The sequence below is a fragment of the Chenopodium album genome, chromosome 15 (assembly GCF_948465745.1).
Source record: "Chenopodium album chromosome 15, dcCheAlbu1.1, whole genome shotgun sequence".
NCBI classification, from domain to species: Eukaryota; Viridiplantae; Streptophyta; class Magnoliopsida; order Caryophyllales; family Amaranthaceae; genus Chenopodium; species Chenopodium album.
In genome coordinates, this window is record NC_137848.1 from 2,797,656 (window position 1) to 2,822,518 (window position 24,863).

At 38.2% G+C, this 24,863-nt stretch overlaps 2 protein-coding genes across 3 annotated transcripts; one reads left to right on the forward strand and one right to left on the reverse strand.

Moving 5' to 3' along the window:
- Positions 1–8,592: 8,592 nt before the first annotated feature.
- On the reverse strand, positions 8,593–9,435 carry LOC145583473 (uncharacterized). The gene has a single exon (XM_081640704.1). It carries the CDS (start codon positions 9,433–9,435, stop codon positions 8,593–8,595), a length of 843 nt encoding a protein of 280 aa, XP_081496830.1.
- A 5,132-nt stretch (positions 9,436–14,567) lies between these two features.
- LOC145581585 (zinc finger protein CONSTANS-LIKE 15-like) lies at positions 14,568–18,984 on the forward strand. 2 transcript variants are annotated; one of them, XM_081638601.1, is made up of 4 exons: positions 14,568–15,764; positions 16,979–17,182; positions 17,445–17,707; positions 17,820–18,982. In XM_081638601.1, the coding sequence occupies exons 1-4, from the start codon at positions 14,649–14,651 to the stop codon at positions 17,920–17,922; spliced, it is 1,686 nt and encodes a 561-aa protein (XP_081494727.1). In that variant the 5' UTR covers positions 14,568–14,648; the 3' UTR covers positions 17,923–18,982. The 2 variants fall into 2 exon arrangements, with proteins under 2 accessions (XP_081494727.1, XP_081494726.1); XM_081638600.1 differs by having other exon boundaries at positions 17,445–18,984.
- Positions 18,985–24,863: the final 5,879 nt, after the last annotated feature.

Here is a 24,863-nt window from a genome sequence, read left to right on the forward strand (position 1 = left end):
GAATTCTCATTTCTGGAAATATAAACCACATTTCGAACTCTCTTTCCTCATTTCTTCACGAATTCACACCCCAAATTTGCACAAACCCTTAATTCCGACTTCAAACTTCACTAATTCCCCGAGAACTGGGCTTCAAAAATCGAAATTTGTTACTCCGAACTTGCAGATTGGCAAATTTCGCTTCGATTTAAGGTAATTTTCTTCGATTTTCGTTGAGCTCGAAGTACCCCTTTCTTTTTTCGACCTTTTATCTCGAATCTTCGACTATCTATGACCATGGCTAGAGGTAGAGCCCGAGACCGAGCTAGACATCCGAGGGATCGAATTACCAACCAAGGTGAGGAAAACCCTTAGCCTTCTCGGGAAGAAGGAATTCCCGTTGTGCCACTCAATACAATGCCTCCCCGCGAAACGGAGGAGACGAGCACTTCCGGCCAGGACGACGCTCCGGCCGCCGTGCTCTAGGACTTGCCCCCAGGGGCTATTGAATGGTTAGACGCCGAAGAGAACTTCGGCTTGATGACGAACCGCCCCTATTCCTGGTGGGTGAAGAATGGGGAGGATTACCCCTTTGCTGAACAGGTGGAGTTATTTTATGGTATTTTGGAAGAAGACGGGTACTGGTGCCGAATGCCCGTTGAGACTGATAGAATTCACCGTCCACCCCCAGGCTACGTGGGGGTGTATACTCGGCAGTTGCAGTATGGGCTTCGGTTCCCCCTACATCCCTTTGTGAGGGATTTACTCATCAAATACCGAATTTCTTTGTGTCAGTTGACACCTATCAGCATCCGAAGGGAGATGACCTATCTTTGGGTGTGCTTGTTTTATGGCTTTTATCCGAACTTGCACTGCTTTAAGAGGTTGCATAGACTGGTGCCGAACACTCAGAGTGGGTATGGTCACCATGGGTCCGGATGGTGGCAGATCGAGAGCTTGCCGAGATATCTGACTGTCTGGCTAAACGAAAGTTCGGACAAGGACTGGCGGGACCAGTGGATCTAGGTCAGAGCTCCTTCGGATCCTAATCATCTGAACTTCTTTGGTGCCCCCCGGTACCTCTCCAGACCTGATCCTAACCCGGAGGATCTTGGCCCCGAAGAGCCCGAGGCAGCTAACCATCCTGATTATGGTCAGCTGAATCTCTTAGGGAAGAAGGATAATCCCGGAGGGACCGGCCGATGGAAGCATGTGCCGGAGAATTGACTACCGGACTCTTTTTATGCGTTCCAGGAGTGCTTACTTGCTGCTGTCGGCCTCAGCCGAAAGTACAAAGACTGTAAGTATCTTCGGCTAGGGTCGAGGATTTAGCTTTCTTGCCTTTTTAATTTATATTTTAGTACCCTTCAGCTGTTGCTTCATTGCTCTGAAGGTTTGAATTTTTTGTCTAAGTGCTGCACGAGAGCGAAGTCTAGATCGATTACGGGCGTTTGGGAATCACTGCCGGAAGAGTGGTGACGAACAACGCGTCGCGGATCACTGATTCCAAGGATCGTCCTCTACACCTTCACTCAAACAAGCTTCAAATCTGCCTTGCTTCAGATTACCTAAACTAGAAACCTTGGTGGGAAAAGCGAGATTCCTTCATTCGCTTAACCCCGGAAGAAGAAGAAGCTGCCAAGACTGTTGCTGAAGTAGTTAGGGTAGCCAGGGTTTTTGAAGGTGGAGAAGGGACTTCTGGTGCTGTAGAAGTGCAAGAGGCGGCAGCCGCCGAAGACGAGTCTTTGCTGAAGACTTTGGTGAGTCCTTTAGATTTTTGCTTAGCATTTTTTTTTTTTTAAAGTTTATTCTCACTTCTTGCCCCCCTCTTTTCAGCAGTCTGACGAAGTAGACAACGTAACAAGACGAGAAGGAAAGGGTCTTGTCAGGCTCGAAGACCTATCTGAAAGTTCTTCGGACTCAGACGAAGACATGGACCCAAGCTTGATGGGGCCGTCGAGAAAGAAAAGGGCGGTGGTCCCCCCTGGGGGTTTCAACCCAGCAAGGGCAACCGCTGGGATTTCAATTAGAGAGCCCGAAGACAGGGCTCAGCGAAAGTTCCTACTGGGAGCCCGTCGAAGACTCCTCCTCCTCCGCCTTCAGTCACTCAGGACGTGGAGGTGAATCAAAAGACTCCTAACCAAATGGAGGAGGTCAGGATGGAAAGCCGAAGGATGGTGCCCCCGAGGGTCCTACTATCATCGGGGCGTTTGCTGACGCCATAGAAAGAGAGGCTAACGCTCTGCTGAAGCATCCGCCTGAAGTCGTCGTTGAGGAGGAGCTCAGAGAGAACATGGAGGAGGATGAGGCTGATCCGAACGAAAACGCCAATGCTGAGGCTCCTTCATCCTCACTCCCCTCCTTCAGGACTTTCCAGTCTGGAGAAATGGGTTTTGCTGCCTCCGTCCCTATTCCCTCGGCAGTACGGAATATGATATGGGGAAGGTATAGGGACGAGGCTATTGCTTTTTTCGGAGACCTCTCCAACCTATCAGAGGTGGAGAGGGCTAGAGAGTGGTCGCTCCGAGGCACAGCTGGAATTGGGGAGCCCAGCCGAAGGATCCCTGACCCAGCCGTAGAAAACCAGAGGTTGCTAATGCATGTATTTTTTCACTAAGTTAAATTTATTTAACTTTATCAAATTTTCCTTACGTCTCATCTGACTCAACCTCTTTCGATTCCCAGATGGTTCACAATCATACTCTTACTATTGAGATGATTGACACCCTTCAGCTGAAGGTTGAGGAGGCTGAAGCTAGGGCTAAGCTGACCGAGCTGAAGCAAGAGAAAGCTGAAGATCGAACCAAGCAAGTCGAAAAGGCGTTCAACATCTTCTGCCATGAAATGGAGACGGAAGTCCTCCCAGCAATAGATCAGGGTGAAGCCTTGATCAATGAGTATGGGGCTGTTGACATTCCGGGTCTCAGGGCTCGGATCGAGCAAAAAATAGTAGATGAAGTCAACACCCGAATGGCTGGCAGAGAGGAAAGAATCCGACAGAGAGTTGAGAGCTTGGAGGCTGATGTGAAGCGTCTCAGCCAGGCTGTTGATAACATGGACATCCAGTTGATCGAAGCTCGTACTGAAGTTGAAGCCCAGAGTCAAAGGCTGGTCGGCCTAGAGGCCCAGTTGAACGAAAAAGAGACTGAGTTGTCTCAAGCTTAGACTGCAGTAGACCTGGTCCGAAACTAGCTACAGACTCAAGGGAAAGAAGTTGGAAGAGTCGTGCTTCAGCTTAATGAAGCCCAGAAGAAGCTAGCCGATGCTGAGGAGCAGCTGAAGGTCAAGATCTACACTCAGGAAGAGTATGACCAAAGCTATGAGTACGGCTTCAATGTGGCTAGGAGACTGGCTCACCACGCAGATCCTACTATCAGCTGGGACCAATGTGAGATCTGGGCTCTGGATGCAAATGACCTTCACATGGTTGCCCCTCACCAGGCTGAGATTGAGTTGATGATCAGGCTGAACGTCGCTGAGAAGGAAGAGGCTCTGGCTAGGAAGGAAGCTGAAGAAAGGGAAGAGGAGGCCAAGTCGAGGGCTCAGCCTGCCTCTTCTACAGCTGGAGCTGAGACTGGGAAGGAATCCAGCAGCACTGCTCAGCCAGATCCTCAAGCTGAAGCCCAGGAATTCGGGCAGCCGTCTTCAGAATCTTGCGGATCCACTTGTGCTTAAATTTTTAACTTGCTGCTTCTAAATGTTTTTTTCCTTGTCTATTTTTGCTTCAGCTTGCCTTAATGTACAAACTCTTTTAGTTTTTGTCTTGTACATATTTCGGCAGCTGTAATTTTCTGCTTGTGGGCGGCTGCCGATATTTATCTTTGTGTTATGAAACTTTTTAATTTGCTGTAGCTTGGAATCCGGGCATACTTTCATGAATCTGATGCTCTTTCTTCCATTGCTTGAATATTTGCCTTTTATGAATTTTCGAAAATTCGCAAAAATTTTCTAAGTAAAAAGCTTCGGCTTGGAAGATTTCAGCTGAAGATGATTTGCACTTGCATGCTTATTGTCCCCCAGAAATCTAAAGACTTGGTCTTCTGGTTTCTAAGATGATTGTCTGTTAACAGAATTTCTAATATTTCGCGCTATTATTCTTATTTGTTTTTCCGACTATCCGAAAGAATGGATATCTAAGGCATAGGGCCAACTTAAGGCAATGTCTCAGACAATAACCCTCTGGGGTAAAGGGCTCAGTTAAGGCAATACCCCAGACTCGTCCATGGACTCCTTGCCTTGAAAAACGTGTATGTCTGAAGCATTTGCTTCGGCTGAAAGACTGACGTTTTGTTAAAGGCGGGCTCATCAGCAATCCAAAACCTGATGCCTTTGAGGCGAAGGCTTGGACAGTGCCGAAGAAAAACCCTTAAAGAGTAGATAGAATAAGGAAACAATGAAAGAATAAAAATTTGCGAATATTTATAGAAATTGTGGCTCGGAGGCCTTTTCATAAATAATAAAAGATGCACTTACAAAGATTGTTCTGCCCCGAAGGGCTTATACATGGTATTTCGTAAGTACATTCGCATTCCAATGATTCTTCAGCTCAGTTCCATCCAACTGCCAAAGTCGGTATGTTCCAGGCTGAAGTTCATCATAAATTTCATAAGGTCCCTCCCAAGTGGCTGAGAGTTTCCCATGAATTCGGCTCTTCTACACAGCCGCAGCTTTCCGAAGGACAAGGTCTCCAATTTTGAGAGGCCTTGTATGGACTCTTTGATTGTAGAATTTGCTGATTCTCTGCTTATATGCGGCCATTCTGTCTCGTGCTAAATCTCTAACCTCGTCTAGGAAATCAAGGGATTCCTTCATGAGTTGCTCATTTTCAACCGAGAAGTGGTGTACTCGGAGACTTTCAGCGCCGATTTTCACTGGAAGAACGGTTTCGGCTCCATACACCAGCTCAAAAGGCGAATGGCTCGTAGCCTCTTTTTTAGTTGTCCGAAGTGACCAGAGAGTTCCAGGAAGTTCCTCCAGCCATTTGGACTTTTGATATTCAACCCTATTCTTGAGAGCGTTAAGGATCTGTTTATTAGCAGCTTCGGCCTGACCGTTACTTTGCGGATGACACACTGCTGAGTATGCCAACTTGATGCCGAACTGATCAGTATACCGCCTTAGCGTCAAATTATCAAATTGCCTCCCATGATCAAAGACAAAAACCTTCGGGATACCGAAGCGGGTGATAATGTTTTGCCAGATGAATTTTCTGATAGTCTGCTCTGTAATGTTCGAGGCTGCATCGGCCTCGATCCATTTGCTGAAATAGTCGATGCCGACTATCAGCCATTTTTTCTGGTATGAAGCATTCGGGAAGGGACCCAAGATATCCAGCCCCCATTGAGCAAACAGAAGCGGATTCAAGATCGGCCGAAGATCTCGGGCTGGCTGATATATAACTGGTGCGAATTTTTGACATTTTTCGCATTTTCTGACCAGCTCCTTAGCATCTGAGATCATGGTGGGCCAATAATACCTTGCCCTTAACGCTTTATGGGCCAAACTCCTTCCCCCAATGTGGTTCCCACAGATGCCGAGGTGAATCTCCCGAAAGATGTAATCAGCATCTGTTGGTCCCACGCATTTTAGCAACGGGGTTGAGAAGGATTTTTTCAAGAGCTCTCCTTTGAAGACTATGAACCTTGAGCTAGTTCGCTTTAGTTTAGAGGCTAAAATTCTGTCTTCGGGAATTTCTCCCCGAAGTTTATAAGCTAGGATGGGATCTATCCAGCTCGGTTTGTGGTCAACGCAGCACACTTTAGGTGCTTCGTCGACGCTTCTTTCTCGGCGCACTTCCATATATACGGATCGGTTCAGCTCGGTTAGAGTTGAACTAGAAAGTTTGGAGAGTGTGTCGGCTTGAGCATTCTGACCTCTTGGGATCAGCTGAACTTCAAAAGTTCTCAGCTTTGAAATAATTGTTTTGATCTTGGCGAGGTAGGCTATCATTGAGGGTTCTTTGGCCTCATACTCTCCTCGGATCTAATTTGCGACCAGCTGAGAGTCTGTTTGAGATAGACATGCTCGGCTTCCAGAGAGATGCACAATTCTAGGCCAGCAATTGCTGCCTCATATTCAGCTTCGTTATTCGAAGTTTTGAAAGAAAATTTTAGTGCATACTCAAAGGATTTGCATTCGGGAGAGATTATCACTACCCCTTCCCCCAAACCATTTACGGTGGAGGATCCATCCGTAAAAATGGTCCAGAATTTCTTTTCTTCATCTAGCGTTTCCTGGTACGAGGATTCGGCCAGGAAGTCCGCTAGAGCTTGAGCCTTGATGGCTGCCCTCGGTTGGTAGCTGATGCTGAACTCAGTGAGCTCGAAAGCCCACTTGGCTAGCCTACCGGATTTTTCAAATTTGCCGAGTACCTTTTTCAGCGGCTGATCAGTTAAGATCACTATTTGATGGCAATCAAAGTAGGGCCTTAGCTTCCGAGCGGCTACCACTACTACATAAGCAATTTTTTCGAGTAGAGGGTAGCGAGTCTCAGCATCCGTCAGAGTGTGGCTGACGAAATAGATCGGTTGCTGAACTTTTTCTTCTTCCCTTAGCAGCACTACACTTATAGTGGCTGGGTTGACTGCCACGTACAAGTACAGGGTTTCCCCTTCAGCTAGACGAGCCAGCGTAGGAAGTTGAGCAAGATTCTCTCGAAGCTGCTTGAAGGCCTCTTTTTGCTCATCTTCCCAGATGAGCTCTTTGGTTTTTGGGAGTTTAAGGGCTTTGAAAAAGGGCAGTCCCTTGTCCGAGGTTCTACAGATGAACCTTGAGACGGCAACCATTCTTTCGGTGAGCCTCTGATTGTCCCTCTTTGTTTTCGGCTTGGGAAGATCGAGCGCAGCTTGCACCTTTGCGGGATTGGCATCAATCCCTCTTTTGCTGACCATGAAGCCGAGGAATTTCCCAAACTTCACGCCGAAGACACTTCTTCGAATTCAGTTTCATTTGGTGCTTTCTTAAGGTGGCGAAGGTTTCGGTCAGGTCCGTAACATGATCTTTATCTTCTTTGCTTTTAACGATTGAATCGTCAACGTATACTTCCATGTTTCGACCTTTTTGATCGGCAAAAACTTGATCCACCAGCCTTTGATATGTTGCCCCCGCATTTTTCAATCCGAAGGGCATCATTTTTTAATTGTACACCTTGGCGTTCGTGACGAAGGCCATCTTTGCTCGTTCATCGGGGTGCATGAAGATCTAATGATACCCCGAGAACGCGTCCATGAAACTAAGTAGAGCGTGCCCACTCGTCGAGTCGACCAGCTGATCGATCCTCGTCAAGGGGTAGAAGTCCTTTGGACAAGCCCTATTTTGGTCCGTGAAGTCAACGCACATTCTCCAGGTGCCATTTGCCTTCTGAACCATCACCACGTTAGCCAGCCATTCTGGATACTGACAGGGTTTGATGAAGCCTACATCCAGCAACTTTTTGATTTCGGTTGCGATGTCTCGATTCTTACTTGAGGAATAATTCCGCTTCTTTTGCTTAACTGGCCGACACGTTGGGTCGAGGTTAAGCTTATAGGAGATGAGGTTCGGATCAATCTCGGGCATGTCAGCTGCCGAGAAGGAAAACACATCTCTGTTGTCCCGAAGGAGTTGGATGAGCTCAACACGGACATTCGGATCAAGATCCTGTTCGATAGTGACGCATTTTTCAGGATCTCCCTCGGTCAACTCAATTGTTTGAGTCTGATGGTCCAGCTCCATTGCTTTGGGGTCGGACTCTTCACAATCTGGCCTGCTGTTGATATTGGCAGGCTTCCCGGACTTTTTCTTCGGTTGGCCCTCTGAGTCTTTCGGCTCAGATGAAGGACCGGCTCTTTCTTTTTCTGGCGATTTTTCTTTCACTAGAGCTCCTTGAGCTGAAGCACTTAAGCCTTTCGGCTTCTTCGCACTTCACTCCACTTCTTTTTCTTTTTCCTCCTCATCCTCTTCGTCGTCGTATTCCGAGCGACTAGTGGATGGTTTGAGGTAATTGCACCTTCGAGCTTCCTTTTGGCTGCCCTCAATTCTCTCGGGGTAGCCGGCGTCTGAAACGTAAATTATTATTTGATGATACGTGGAGACTATCCCTTGAATCTCATGAATCAAAGGTCTCCCAATGATCACGTTGTACACTGAAGGAGCGTCAATAACCAAAAATTCGGCAATGACGTTCCTGGCTGCTTCGTCGCGGCCGATGGTGACAGGAAGAGTAATCTTCCCATTAGGATAAGTTGAAGACCCATTGAATCCAGATACCGGGTAGGATACTGGCGTGATGTGCTTGGTCTTCAGCTTGATTTGGTTGTAGGCCTTTCAGAACAAAATATTTGCTCCGCTACCACTATCGACGAGAGTTTGCCAGACACTGTGGTTGGCCACCGTGGTGATGATCACCAGGGGATCCTCGTGAGGGTACGTCACCCCCCGACAGTCGGCGGCTGTGAACATCATGTTCGGCGTCGGCGACTCAGGAGGCTGAATGTCAGCGTTGTTCACCTGGTGGGTCAGCGCCCTAAGGTGACGTTTCCTCTCCCTCCGAGAATAGGCTCCTTCAGAAATGGCTATGATTGGAGGATATGCCTCCCTCTCCGGTGCCTTGCTCTTCCGGGGGAAGTCAATTTGTTACCGAGAGTCTTTCTCGGCATTTTCGGCTATCTTCTCCTCGCGATGATCCGCGAGGTATTTTTTCAAGTATCCCCTTCGAACCATATCTTCAATCTGGTCCTTCAGCTGGATACATTCTTTGGTGTTGTGTCCAGGGGATTCATGGAATTCACACCACCGATCTTTATTTTTCTGCTGATACCACCGAGGGAGCGGTCTCGGCCTTTTGTACTTATGCTCGTCCTTGGTCACGCTGTAGATTTTTGCGCGGGGAAGGGCGAACGGTGTGTACGATTCGAATCTACCCGTACGAGGGGCAAATTTGTCCTTTTTTGGCTTGGCCAAAGATGTTTCGGAGGCTTTTCCCTTTCCTTTATTCTGGCCTTGGCCTTCGAACGAAGGTTGTTTTTGCTTCCCAGCCCCAGTTTGAGGATGGGTTTTTGTTTTGTTCCACTCTTCGGCTCGGATGAACTTGTCCGAAGCGTTCAGAGCTTCCTCCAAGGTCTGCGGGGTATGCATGACCATGAAGTCAAGGAACGATCCAGTCCGTAGGCCGTGCTGTAAAGAAAAAGCGGCCAACCCCTGGTCAAGGCTGGTGACACTAGATGACTCGTTGCTGAAGCGAGTCAGGTACTCTCGGAGACTCTCGGTCTCCCCTTGCTGAAGGCCCATGAGCTCTGTAGTTGTCTTCTCTCGGCGAGTTACCGTAGAAAACTTGCTCTTAAACTTGGTGGACAGGTTGTCCCACCCAGTTATCGAACTTTCCTTAACTCCCTTGGAGATCCATGTTTGCGCGACCCCCTTGAGAGTAGTAGGAAAGTATTTGCACCAGGTCGCTTCGGACCTGGGATTCAGATGCATATGCCCGTCATAGGAGGCAATGTGGTCCTTCGGATCCGAAGTTCCATCATAAGTGATGTGCGACGGGATTTTAACCGTCGGCACATGCTCTTCCAGAATCTATCATTCGAATGGAGAAATGGTGGGAAGCATCACAACCTTTCCTTTGTTACTAGCCGTAGGGACCGCTCTCCGCCCTCTCAGAGAGGTAGAAGTGGTTCTCGTCCCCGGCCGGGAAGACTCAGGATGGGGCTCGGCATTACCAGGAAAAGAGAGGCGGTTGTGCACACTTAGTTCCCTTACGCCGAGACTGTCATAGACACTTCGGCGGGCAGTCTTTGGCCGAGAGGCAGAGCTGCTGCTTTTATTGCTGTGGTAATTTTGGGTGTCGGAATCCTTGAAGAAGTGCGGGTTCTTTTTCCTCTCCTGCTCGGTTCTCCAAGTATCCTCCTCCCATTTATCCTCCAACTCCTTGAAGGATTGGGGCTTTCCCCCCTCCTGTCCGATTCTCCTTCGCTGATGCCTGGTATACGGAGGCGATCGGTCACGAGGAGGTGGCATGGTCCCAGCCTTCATGGCTTCCATGAAGACCGCGAGCGCTCTCGCTATTTCCTCAGTATTACAATTTTGTAAGTATTACGAAAATAACAAAACATATGATAAAGAAAAGTATTGTAATAGAAAGATGAGAAATCGAACTCCAATCACTTCGAGGAATCATCTAAAGATCTTATTCAATTATTTTCTCCTTTTTTTGGTTAAAGAGGGAAAATATATTAACTAAGGCCCATCATGGCTCAAATAAGCAGCAACATCAGTAGCAGCAGATAAGGGGGAGAGGAGATTAGTAGAGTTAAAGTTTACAGACATTGGTTCCATATACTACCTCCGTTCTTTTTTTTAGTTGACACGTATTCTTTTTTAGGAAGTTTTTTTTAATTAACACGTTTCTTTTTGGGGTGAGTTTTTTACCTTGCATTACAAGCTACCCTACTTGCTTTATCATTCTCTCTCACTCTCTCTCCTCTCCTTAATATATGTACCTAAATCAAACGCGTCAACTAAATAGAAACGGGGAAAGTATAACATATTAAGAACACGTGCATCCAGGCTTTGAATACTAGACCTTGTTCCAATTATTTTCTCCTTACTGCATTAAAAACTGTTCTAGATCAGCTTTTAAACACTTCGCAAGTTGGTGTCATTTTCAAGCCTTTCCTCATCTGTTATAATATGGCTGGCCCAACATGGCCCAATATAACCAATATTATTATGTTCTTGTAAACTTTTCTATTCAAGCTCATGAATTAGAACTTGTCCTTTTCACCTCGAAAAAGTTGATCTTGTCTGAATATAAGAATTAGTGTGGTTTGAATGATTCTCATCCAATCAATTTGTCTAATCTGATCTGATTTTTCTTGTCATTGTTGAATAAGTTTATATGATCTAATTTAAAATTTTCCTAGTCTGATAACTCTGATTTAATCTAAATTTTTGTATTTGAACAAAAATCTGAAATAAGGACTCGTTCTCTTCACCTGAAACAAGTAGATCTGGTCTGAATTTTTTAAGGTCTGATCTGATCTGATTTAACAATTTGACTAAACTTTGACCGCATTTTAATACTAATCTATAGAGAAAAACATTATCAAAATGGATCTTGTTAGATCCGTCTCATCATGAACTTTTTAAATATGTAATTTTTATAAAAAAAATTAATACGCAATTAACAATATATTTAACAATAAGTAAATGATAATCAAAAGTTCTAATCTGGTCTGATTTGAATTTTTATAATCTAAATTTATTAAGCAATAAGTAATAAGTATATGAAATAAGTTGAAGAGAACAAGTCCTAAGTCGAATAGATAGAGCCCAGAACAACTCCTTAATGCCTCGATGATTTAGAAAATTACTACTTAACCCTTTAATCACTATAATTAATTACAAATTAAGAAAACTCCTGCCTCAATCTAATCCACTCCACCGCATTAATCAATAATTGAAATCATCAAAAGAAAAAAAAAAAAAAAAAAAAGGAAAAATAACACACATGGCAAAGCATTTAAAATAAGGAAAGGATATGAGCAAAGAAAATGGTGGGGGGTTTTGGAGGATTGAGCCACAGCATAATGTAGGGAGATATACGTCACCATGTATGTCATCATACCTAGGGAGCCGCAAAAACAAGTATTATTTTTATTTTATTTTTTTTTAGAATTAGATGCCATTCCATATTTCCATGTGCTTTTTTTTCTCTTTTGATATTTTCGCAACTGTAATGTACAACTACTCGACCCTACTTCTACACATACGTACACTATACACATCATCATCACCATCTTCTTCTAAATCTAAAACTCACCTTTTCGATTTCATGACATGTTTATGTAATTCTTATAGTTCCATATAATTAGACCATTAAGGAATGAGGGGAGTTCCATATAATTCGAACCCGTGACCTTTGTGTCACGCTGGCTCTTGATACCATGTTAGTGGATCATCTCAACCAAAAGCTTAAACTGATGGTTGAGGCCCAGGAATATGTTTTATACTCTATCAATATCGTATCATATTTTACTCCTTTTCTTTCAATTGATCTTGTATTCGTCATTTTTATTTTAACTATTGTGATACTTTGTAATTGGGGTTCGACACTAAGGTGGAAGAAAACAGAATGAATCAATCTTATCCATGTGGTTATCTACATACTCTGTTGTTAAGAATTTGAAAAGAGAAGAAATGATCGATATTAGAGAATTGTTTGCAATGAATATGAATGTAAAACTCTCCTAAAGAAAATTGTTGCAATATATAAAGAATGAATATGTATATATATTACATTATATAAGCTCTTATTAAATTAACTGATAATCGTAAATTCTAATATTTATTTAAAAAATTTACACATTCAACTGCATATTAATTAAAAGGGAAAATTTAGTCAAATTGTCACCTCTAAAATTAGGAAAAATAAAAGCAAGTGAATAGCTAGCTGAAGAAGATTACACAGACTAAAAACTAGGATCATTTGCTCAAGAATTTGGAATTAATTAGTGTGAGTGAAAGAATATTACAACCAATATTCCTCAGTATTAGGATCAGTTGATGTCAAGTTGATAATTATTTCTAGTTATTTAGCTGGGTTAGGGGAAATAAACGGGTACAGAATACAATTGATGTAGTACTGTTATTATCACTTATCAACGATACCCTTAATCAATGAAATGTACTAATGTGATGAATGAAGGAGTTGTATTCAAATTTTTATAAACAGATAAAACTATCACTTTTTTTTAAAAAAACACTATAATTTTGCTAGCTTAGTAAAAATATCACTCCATATCATTTTATATATGTAACTATAAGTTGAACAAAAGATTTCTCCTATTTAATCATTTTTGCCTACATAGTTGTGAAAATTGACACAATAAAAAAAAGTATACGAAGTATATGATATATAGATGAATAACTTATGGACAATTAAAATCCTCCTTTATTATATTATTTGCCTCTCACATCCATAATTATAATACCTTCTCTTTCTATTTTAGTGGTATTTAATATATACTTCATACATTTTAATAATTCTTTAAAAATGTATACACGAATTGAAGTATTGTAATAAATTTGGATACAGAGGACTAATTATATTAAAAAATTGTTAATCATTTCTCAAAGTAATCATAACCAATTGATGAATATTTATAAATTCATAATGTTCAATGCATCTTTTTTATGAGCAACAATATCTTCAATTACATATAGGTGAGGCTCATAGACGGAAAATTCACCGGATTTTTGAAATGGGTGGTAATCTGAGCATTTATTTAATTTAAGGGGTGGTAATTTAAAATAAAAAATTAAACGGGTGATTAGTTCGAAAATGGTTACATTTTTGGGTGGTAATTTAAAAATTGTTCTTTTTCTTATAAAAATACACTAAAATAGATCAAACAAGATAATACATAAATGAATAATATAAGATAAACCTTTGCATGAAACTAGAATATATTCGACATTAATAATCTAATATCTGACATTAATAATCTAATATTTGACATTGATAGTCTAATAATCTAATCTATTAACCTATACTAAAAGCGAATCCATCCATAACACTTATCATTACTTTGTAAAAAAATTTCCCGCTTATTTTTATTTTTTTTTACAAAATCTAAAAGTAAACTATTTATATTTTATGATATTTTTTTCCAGTTTGACAATCATATTCCATATATACCCAAATGAAATATTTCTGAATATCGTTTATATACATTATGTAGTACTTTGTAATATTATTATAAAAAATATTTAACAATCGTGCATTGCACGGGATTTTAACCTAGTGTCAGATATATAGGACTTATCAAGTCCGACTCATTTAGTTTTTTTCGATAATATAAGCCAAGTTTTTCTCTTCAAATGAAATATTCTAAGAAAGACAAATATAATGAAAGAAAAGGAGTATTGATAATCAATGCTATGAAATTAACAAACATAAAATTCACGTTTTAAATTTAAAGAAACAAGAAAAATATTAAGCATGGTATTTGCTATGCACCCAACAATATATATATATATATATATATATATATATATATATATATATATATATATATATATATATATATATATATATATATAGTACTCCGTACATTCAAACTCACAACTTGTCTTGTTCATTTACATGCATGTATGAAACCACAATTTACTACAGTAATAAAAACCGTTATTTTATATACAAAAAAACCTTTCTCAATCCTCCCCATAGAGTATGAACAATGATGTACAACGTATGTATTTGTAAGAGAATATGACACACAATAGAATGAGAATGGGGAATGGCATATGACATGTGACTATATTGTATGTTGTATGTCATACAATGTATGACATTGACATAGCAATTAGCAACACAATCCATAGTCGATGATCCACCTCAGCCTTAAAAAGGGAAAGCTTTTATACGCAAAGAAAGGAGTATTTGCATTTTGTAAAAAAACAGGTAAGAAACTGAAAATTTAGATATTTATTTCTAGATAGATACTTACTCTTTTCCCTTCTCTTTTTGTTTTTTGGTTCCCTCAAAATTCTCTTATTTATCCCCCCTTTCCTTTTTCCCATCTCCTCTCCTTTTCTCTCCTCCCACAAAACCCACCCTTCCATTCCTATTTCCTACTCTTCTTCATACCCAAATTTCTTCAAACTCTTCTTTTAGAAGAAAAATAAAAATGAGAACATCATCAAAAATAAGATTAGTGGGAGAAGAGGAGATATTAAATGTAGATACAAATACAAACACAACTCGAAATCAAACTCAAAATCCAGTTACAAATTATAACGACGATAATAATAGTAATAATAATAGTACTAGTAGTGATAATAAGTTGTGTGATTTTTGTAACCAACAAGCAGCAGTTCTATACTGCCGCGCTGACTCCGCCAAGCTTTGCTTATTATGTGACCAACATGTTCACTCCGCCAACACTCTTTCCAAGAAACACGTCCGTAACCTCCTTTGCGACGCTTGTGGGTCCCAACCCGCCACCGTCAAATGTTTCACCCACAACAACCTTTGCTTTTGTCAGGATTGCGACTGGGATCTCCACCAATCCACCGCCAACCACGACCGTTCCGCCGCTACCGACGGCTTCTCCGGCTGTCCGACCGCCTCCGACCTCTCTTCTTTCCTCGGCTTCGATATCTCCAACAGTAAGAAACAACTCAACAGTAACAAATCAGTTGTCGATGTGGTTGAAGATGATGATCCGTTCGCTTTCTTCATCGACGGGGGTGACGTCACTCACGATCCTTGGTCGGATTTGATGGTGCCAGCTCATCACAATAACCACCTCAATGTGGGGCCGACTTTTCCATGGGGGTTTGATGATAATGCTAATCATGATTTATGGTTTGTTAATGGCTTAATCAAGAAATCTTCTAATACGAAGAAACAACAGGCGGTGATTAAGCAGCTTTTGCAGCTTCAACGACGTCGTCGAGATTCATCTTGCGATGATGCTGAAGAAGATGTTGACAACAACAACAATAATAATAATAATAACAATAACAATAATAATCTTATTGTTCCTGCTCTGGTTGCAAATGATGATTATATCTTACAATTATCGAATAATAATCAAGGTATTACTAATTATAATCTTATTCCAAGCCAATTTCGATGTCAGCGGCAACAACAACAGCAAGATGAAGGAGCTAATTTCTCATCTTTTATGGGTTTGAACACAAATATTAATATTATTAGTAATAATAATAATAATAATGTGGATGGTCCAACAGCTGGAAATGTGATGTGGGATGCTAGTCCCACCAATCCTACTACACAGGTTAGTTTTTAATTACTTTCATTTTTTTATGATTTTTTTTTTTTTTTTTTTTTTTTTTTGCTAATTTAAATTTGAGTTTGGTTCACTTTTTAGATTGGTTATTGTATATTCAATTCATTAGGGAGTTGTGCTGTTTGCCTCATTAAGAATGGTTACCTGAATTAGTAAGGATGATCTTTGACCTTTATAGGTTTACCTGATTAAGTAATAATAGACCTGATTAAGTAGGATTAGTACACTTTATGTCGAGTAAACTTGCCTGAATTAGTAAGGATGCTTTTTATGTGTTTATAATGAGATCGAGCTCCGATTTCAGCTTAATTTGTGACCTTTTGGTGTTATGTATGTATGTATGTATGTATGTGTGTTTGACTGTAAAGTGAGAATAGTGTGTATGTAGTATTAGGCCCCTGCCCTTCACTTTCGAAATTGTTAGCATTCATCTGTAATTTCGAGTACTCAAAAATTCATCTTTAACTGTAAACAAAGAGAGATTTTATAAGTTATACCAAGAACATGCATACTAGAAAGTTGCCCCTTTATCTTCCTCTCTTTGTTAAAGTAATAAATTGGGATGGCCAAGTAGGTATTAGAGTATAGTAGTTATTTGTGATTATATTTTATGATATGATATTTACATAGATTGAGTTTGATTATTTAATGTGTTGTACACCTTTGTGAATATCAGAGTATAGTAGTTTTATGTGAAGTATGCCATTGATATAGTTGAGTTAAGTTGTTTGTGATTAGAATTCACAATGTGCCTGTTATATTCGGAGTTTATTGAGTTTGATTAGCTTTAGTTTGTTGTGTGCCTTTGCAAGTATTAGAGTATAGTAGTGGTGTGTGATTAGATTTCACAACGTGCCATTTATAATAAATGAAGTTTGATTAGCTTTAATATGTTGTCACCTTCGCGAGTATTAGATTATAGTAGCTGTTTGTGATTAGACTTAAGTTCACAGTTTGCCTCTGATATAAATTGAGTTTGATACTTTGATTAGCTTTGGTTTGCTGTTGATCATCAGTTGCATCTCAGGAATCCTAGAGGATGTGATTATCTTTGGTAGCTATGGTCAAATGTATTTAAGATATGTCTATTGGTTGTGTTGGTGTTACGCTTTTGCTTGGTAACTTGATTAAAGTGCATAGTACATTGTTTTTTCATTACTCAATTGCTCAAATGAATAATCATGTGTATTTTTACGTTGCAGATATGGGATTTCAACTCAGGAAGGATGAGAGATCAGGAAGAATCTGGAAGATTAGATGGTGGCTACCGTGGAAGTGATGTGGGATTTATGATCAACAGCTACAACTCACTTATACAAGATACTGGTTTGGCAAATTCAAAGATCTTAGGGGACATGTATGACATGAATTGCTCCACCACTCTGGATGATATCCGAATTTTTAATGTAAGTCATCCCCTTCTGGACTGCAGTTATTAGGCTCATTGTAGAGCCATTTCAAAGTCACTGCATTTTTAAACTTATATGCTTCAGCTTTCTTAAAAAACATATCCTTTTCTGTGGAATTCTTATATGATTAATCTATTACATTTTGATCCTGCATTCGTTGTTAGTGTTTTAGGAGATTCTTCCATCTGTATTAATTAGCTATATAATACTCTTAATTGTTTAATTGTGATGTTACTGAAACTGTGATTTGTCACTACAGAGTAACATGCAGAATTCAGCAGCAAGCCAGGGTCCAGCAACATCAGAGAGCAATAATATGCCTATCATAAGGCCATCTTCGGGTTCATTTTTTGGTAAACCTAAAAGTGTTTGCTCCACAGATATTCAATTTATGGAGGAATCTGTATTTCTTGGAGGCGATAATGCACTTAATGCAGTCAGAACAGAGGCTGACATGGAAGTACTGGCACAGAATAGAGGCAATGCCATGCAACGTTACAAAGAGAAGAAGAAAACAAGAAGGTACACTTTGTACATGTTTACCCTTCGTTTACTTTTCTTGTTCTTTAAACATTTAATTTGGCCTGGCTGTCTGTGCATCCCTTTAATAGCTCCAATTTTCCTGAATGAATAGATATGAGAAGAAAATACGTTATGAGTCAAGAAAGGCAAGGGCTGATACGCGAAAAAGAGTGAAAGGACGATTTGTGAAGATCAATGGTGCTCCATCCGGTTAAAATAAGTCCGAAGTGTGTAAATATTATGAATTTGCTGTGGAGATTCTATTTTTTTCTTCCATTTTTGAAATCAGTTTTGTCTACTACATCATTATCTATGTGATTGTTGCTTCTAGCATAGAATGATGACATTTCAGATGAGATTTTTAGTTCGTGTAACTCCCAGACCGGCCATGTAATAGTTGTAAAAAAAAAAAAAAAAAAAAAAAATTTAAAAAACTATGATAAAGAAAAGGAAGTCTTTGCTAAGAGCAGTAGAATCTGAATAAAAAAAATAACTTCTGTTGAATGACTTGTATGAAGTGGAAGTTCCTATGGAATACATTTGTTTTGGGTGATATCCTATGGAATACATTATTGAAACACTTGTTTGCTGCTTTCCAAGCCAATAGCGCATCCAAGTTTTCACTTTTCAGGTGACTTGGATACTTGCAGTCGAGTCTTAGTAGCATAGCTTTTCGCCCTGGGTGTGCTGAGTACAAAGATATGAAGCTGTTCTACCATACTGGTAACTTGGTAAGCATGACTAAAAAATTTCTTTTTCATTCCTTTGATGTCAGAAGCAACAGGGGCAAGAAAAAGGAAATGGTCTGATAATATGAACTGAAACTATGCATCTGGCTAAAGCTGGAGAATGTCATGTTAGAATTATCATGGTTTTAAACAACCTTATAATACATTATCATTTGAGAAACCCTAGCTGTAAGAACTCTAATAGGTGTAGTTGATTCGGTATATTTTTTACTAGTATGGAATGTCTTTATTTTAAACAATCAGCTCTGCTGCATGAGAGAAAAATTTCTTATCAGAAGCTACAGCAGAGAGAAAGAAGGCAGAGATTAAATCCTGCCTGTGTATACCTTGATTCTTGCATTTGATTTTCCATCTTTCCCTCGAGTTTTTGATCGAATGAGAAGCTTTTTTTTTTTTTTACTGGATAAATGTTCTGTGCTTATCAGGTGGATTAGCCAAGAATAAAGGCTTCACTGTAATCTATGACTTGGTATTTGCTGTTATGTTGCTTCTTTGTGCTATTCTTGAAGTCTAAGTCATAGAATTGACTGTTTAAAGATTGTAAAATGATATGTCTTATCAAACAAGTTATCAAACGCTCAGCAGTCCTTGACTCCTGGTATAATAGAACAGAAGAACTTGCAGATTGCAGTTTTCAGGACCTCCTTGTAAGGGAAATACTGCATAATCTCTAATGGCTGCATGCTTGGTTAACCAAGTCCAGAAACTGTCACAAAACAAACTTTGCAATTTCAGGAATTCGGTTTTTGATTGCAAAGCATCAAGGCCAACTCCATCTCTGTTGATTTAGTTGACTATCAGGGCTCATTACATCGGTTCTTGGGCATCTGAAAGTCATTGCGGTATCTGTAAGTGTCTCTTGATCACTATAAACCTCGTCTATTTTAACAATCTTCACGTGTTTCAATCCACAAGATCAAAAGGTTAACTTATTTTCTTAATCTCTCCTTTTCACAAACCATTCCACACTAAGAATTTCATGAATCGCCGCAACACTTAATTCAACCCAATCTCGTAGACTGCAGATGGATACTGGCTCTCCATAGTCCATACTGAAAACTTTCCGTTAATTGGGAAGGCGTACTAGATTACTAGTTCTAGTCCTGCATGACTACTAGTACTGTGGACATATGATATTGCTTCCATTTATCTTGAAGTGTTGTAGATATCCAATTAACCATCATACAAGAACCAAGAGCTTGCACATGGTAACAGTCCAACTCGAAGACTATTAATTCACTGAAGCAATGCCATTTATCAAATAACATCCTTGTATATAAATTACTGGATTGGCAAATATGAATAAAAACAATGGCATTTTTTTTCTTTAAAGGAAAAACATGTTAAACAGGTGCATACAAATCATACAATGTTTTCCAATTTCCACAATAATAAAAACCCTGTTGGCTGGGCCTTTACTGAATGGAAATCTAAACTTTCTTCATGGTATCTGGGCTTTTTTGCTTTTTGTACAGGCTGGTTGGAGATTTGGACCACAGCTCTTAGCCCATATGAAACTACAACAAACTATACAAGTAATAAAAATGCTTCTATAAAGTATATAAATCGATCGTGGACTTCAACTATTAATCTATGATTTTTTTTTATTTATTTATTTTTTTCAAACAATTAGCTTAACCTTTTAGTTAAGCTTCAAACAAAATTTCTCCTAGTACTCTCTTCTACTGTAATAATTTTAGTTAGTATAACTAATCTAAAATAAAATCAAAAAAAAAAAAAAAAAAAAATTACATCATATTTATAGGTTTTATGTGTAATATTTTATCACTAAATATCTTTAATAATGTAATAAGAAAAATATATGAAAATTACATACATTCTTTGAAAAATATACATTAATACATCCGATACTCCGTATAATTTTTCCTTGTGGGTTAATATAAAAATAAAGTTATAATTTAGTCAAAATGTCAAATCAGCCATCAATCAAAACTACTCGTAGAATCAAATATATTGAAATTGTAATCACACATTTCCCAAAAAATTAGGGCTTATTTGGTTGAATATGGGAATTGCAAATTCATTGAAAATTTGATTCCCCATGAAATTGAACTTTCTAGGAAATTCTAAAAAGTGTTTGGTTAATCAAGGAAAGTGGAAATTCCCATGAGAAGTTCCACTTACCTAGACCCCCCTAGATAATTAACTTCCCCCATTTTGTGGGAAGTGGAAATTCATGAGAATTACTACTTCCCATGAATTTGTCAGGCAAACAACTTCAAAGAAATTCAATTCTTAGGAATTCCAACTTCCTATATTTTTATTTGTCAACCAAACAACACCTAAGAATAGCATATAGTAGTACACTACCATTTTAAAGTCATATAGAGTAATAACAAAGTCGTGCAACGAATGAGACTATAGTCATACATTATATGTAAGGTCTACACCTTTTTTTTCTTTCTGAACTTTTTATTCATCCATGTCTTAAAAAGAAATGGAAGAATGTAGAAGGTTAGAGCACCAACACAAGAAAAAATGCTCGGGCAGAGGCAGAAAGAATGAAAACAAAACTTAAAAAATGAGGGAATATCACTTTAGACTTTACTACAAAAAGCAAATGCACTTCCTATTTCAAATTCTATTTTTCGTTGGATAATTTGCTGCAATTTGGTTTACCTTTACATTGAACAAATGGGTCATTACTCATCATTAATTTTGAATCTACGATTATTAGAGATTTGTCCTTGACTTTTATTTAACTATTCCAATATAATCTTCATTTATATATGTTGGGCAGGCTGATTATATGCTATTATCCATATTCTTTTTTCAAGTCTATGGAGCTTTGACCTATATAATTTGTCACAATCATCAACAATACTTGTATACTACCTATATATAAGATAAATAATGCACTAAATTAAGTTGAGCTTCATTTTTTTATAATTATATTTTTCATTTTGGCGTTGACTTATATTGGAAATATGATTATACTATTGCTATATTCTTATTAACACTTTGGCATCATTTTAAAATAAGTTATTTAATTTGTTCAAAACTATCCAATACGAGTAATAACTAAAAGCATACAGTACAAAACATCCTAAGAGTAGACAAGTATATGAATAGACAAAGAGATTAATTTAAAAGGGTGAGAAATATATTTGTCTAGCCAGGTTATTATAATCCCGGCCTGAATAGTTGTTTGTTAGGGCATGTTCACATTTACTGAATTGAGCTGAGCTGAACTGAAATGAAATTTTATGAGGTAAGGAAATTAGGAGCTGAACTAAAGTGAACTGAACTGATTGGAGCTGAACTGAACTGAAATGAATATTTTATGAGAAAAGGAAATTAGAAGCTGAAGTGAACTAATTGGAGCTGAACTGAACAAGCCCTTACTTATTTATTAAGTAATTTAGACATGCATCTAATTGCTATTGTAGATTAAAATAGTTTTCATTCTTTTCAAGGAAGGGTTAATAGTGGTTTTTTGTTAACAATAATTTTAAATAAATCAATAATAGAGTTATCAAATTTAGCTTAAAAATATCTACCATAAATTCAACCTAGGTTCTAGTTCTAATTTTCCCTCCATATATAACATTAAATCATCAAAACCAAAATGATAATAAAGTATAATAAGTACAAATAAACTTACACATTCGTGGCGCGAAAATTGCATATATGAGCAAGGGTGAACTATGAACAAAAGCTACATCAATCGTGCAAAGGTAATTATACACTTGATGGTGATCTTATATAGAAAACTTTTTGGTTTGAAGAAGGTAAACTTTCCAGAGATTAATGCACCTTTAACTTTGCCTCTTGAAATTGATCAAAATTCAAAACTTTGATTGGAGCAACACAAGAAACACAAAAGAAAAGAAAAAGAAAACTTTATTTTGATTTTTTTTTTATATAGTGCGTTATGGCTTAGTCAAGTCACCTCTTTTGAGGAACACATTCTATATAGTTGGTCAAACTACGTTCGTATTTTCCATTAGTTGACCCACCATCTTCTCATTGTAATTTGTCTGCTCCACTAGAAAGTGCAATCTTTTTTCATAAAGAACATAATAATAAAAATAAAGTTAACATATGAAATGTAATGCAACATAATATCTTTATAATAAGGTCAGACAAATGTTGATCCAAGGGGACGGTGTTAATTAGAATAAGAACATTAAAAGACGAGTTTCACATGCACTCATCATCTTTTTGCACTTGCTAGAGGTGCCCACATTTTGGCCCATGAAGGGTCGTTTTGTTAGCCCTAATTCTATGTGGACAGGCTTAGGTTCGGGTTCGGTTAGACTAAAGCTGAATGATATGTTTCATATACAATTGATGTATAAATTGTATTCCGTATATTATTATGATTGATAACATGTTTTAAAATACTTTGTAATTTAAAATATACAAAAGTAAAGTTACCTCTTTATAAAGTTGACTTTTATGTGATTTAGAATGACTATAAATATTTTAAACATGTGCACATTTTACTGATAAATGATGTCAGAATGTCACAAAGTATATCAAACAAGTCAATTTTAATTATTAGTTGAATGGGATTTAAGTGTTGGAATTCAATATACTCACAAAAAGCACAAAACTCTCAACACTTTATTCGCTTAGAATAGAAAAAACGATGTTTTCAATATATAACACTAATGACATTTAGGATGAACGATTCTCTAAATTTATGTAAAATCCATCTATTTTCATGCTACATACTATGTATATCACCATCCTCAAATCATTATGACCCTTTATAATTTAATAGTCCATAATTTTTTACAATATAAAAGATAAATAATATCATTTTAAAGCACCCCTCAAGACTCAAGAGCCAGGGTCTCTCTTAAGAAAAAGAACAAATATACAAACTATGTTGATACCTTTTTTTCACTATCCTGGGAAGAATATCTCCACGAGTTATCTTGTAATACTGAATGTCAAATGTAAATATATGTATTGTTGTGTCTTATAGTTAATATTTAATTACACTAACCTCAGATTCTGAATTGAATCAATACCAATATATCATAGAATAATCCTTCTTTTAGCTTGACTTGTTTAACATGGTAAGGAACCAAGGGTATACTATTCCCTATGTCATATAGCTAGGCATATGCGATATGCCATATAGTGCCAAAGGAGGAGAAAAGGACTCCTAAAAACTCCAAAAAGAAAATTATCTACATTAAAAAAAAAGAAAAAAAAAAAAAATATATATATATATATATATATATATATATATATATATATTTTTTTGGTATTAAAATAAATAAGTATATATACGATGGGCGTAAACCAACCTTTGCTTGGTGGAGTTGGTGGGGAACTTATCTTGTGATTTTGAGGTCATAAACTCGAGTGAATCGAAATTGAGCCCCATTAACTACAAATTGCTTGGGAGTAGGGGAGTTTCCTTACTTCTCCCCTTTACTCTCCAGCGTTGACGTGTGAAATTAACCTGGTTAAACCTATAATTTATTAAGGTCTTTCATCTTACATAAAAATAAATAAATAAAAAAAAAATGATGGGCATAGATTTGAAAAGTGTTGTTTAATGTCTTGTACGTTGTACTTGTACCAACTCTTTCATGGACTGGTCTCCCTTGTTCCACCAACAAGTACGTCCCATGCATATCTTCTTCCTGACATGTTTTTAATTTCTTTAAACAAGTTCATTTTTTCAAATGGTGTGTATAATGTTGCACCAAGAGACAACCAATTTTATTGTCAGTCTTTAAACAGCTTTCATGTCCATTATTCCCAACCGAACTCTTTCAAGTTTCAACTTGTTATACGGTTCATCTCATTATTAGCCTAGTTCGTTCAATAACCATATTAAGTTACTAAACTCGCCATAATATAAATGTTAATTGGAAAATTTAAAGACGGAATTGAAAGATGAATTCATTTTAGATCGGATAAGTTAGAGAGAAAAAGAGCGGGGGATGAAAAAGTGATTGATAAAGAATTCATGTTCCCTTACTTGAATATGACTAAAGGGAAAGAAAAGGGAAGGGAATTGGTAACATTGTGAAGGAAAATGAAATCCCATTTTATCCCTCCTCTCTTCTCCCTTTCTTTTCTTTGTTGTTCTTCCCTCTTCTCCTTTTCTTTTTACAATATAGCACTATGGATTAAGAGATAATGTATAAATTTCTCACAGGGTTGGATCATATTCTTAGTTTATTCTATTGATAGTCCAATCAAACTCTTATCTCATACTTCAGTATAATTCATTTGTCATTATGGGTTATTAAGTAACACCTTGATCTTATAATATCCCGAGATGGATTTTAAGCTCATAGAGTTCTAATAACACTTTATTTTTCACTGATAAACCTAATCTATAACCACAAGTATGGCCTAGTTGAGAAGTCAAAAAAGCCTAAACTGAGTACATAAAATTACTTCATTCTAGTAAT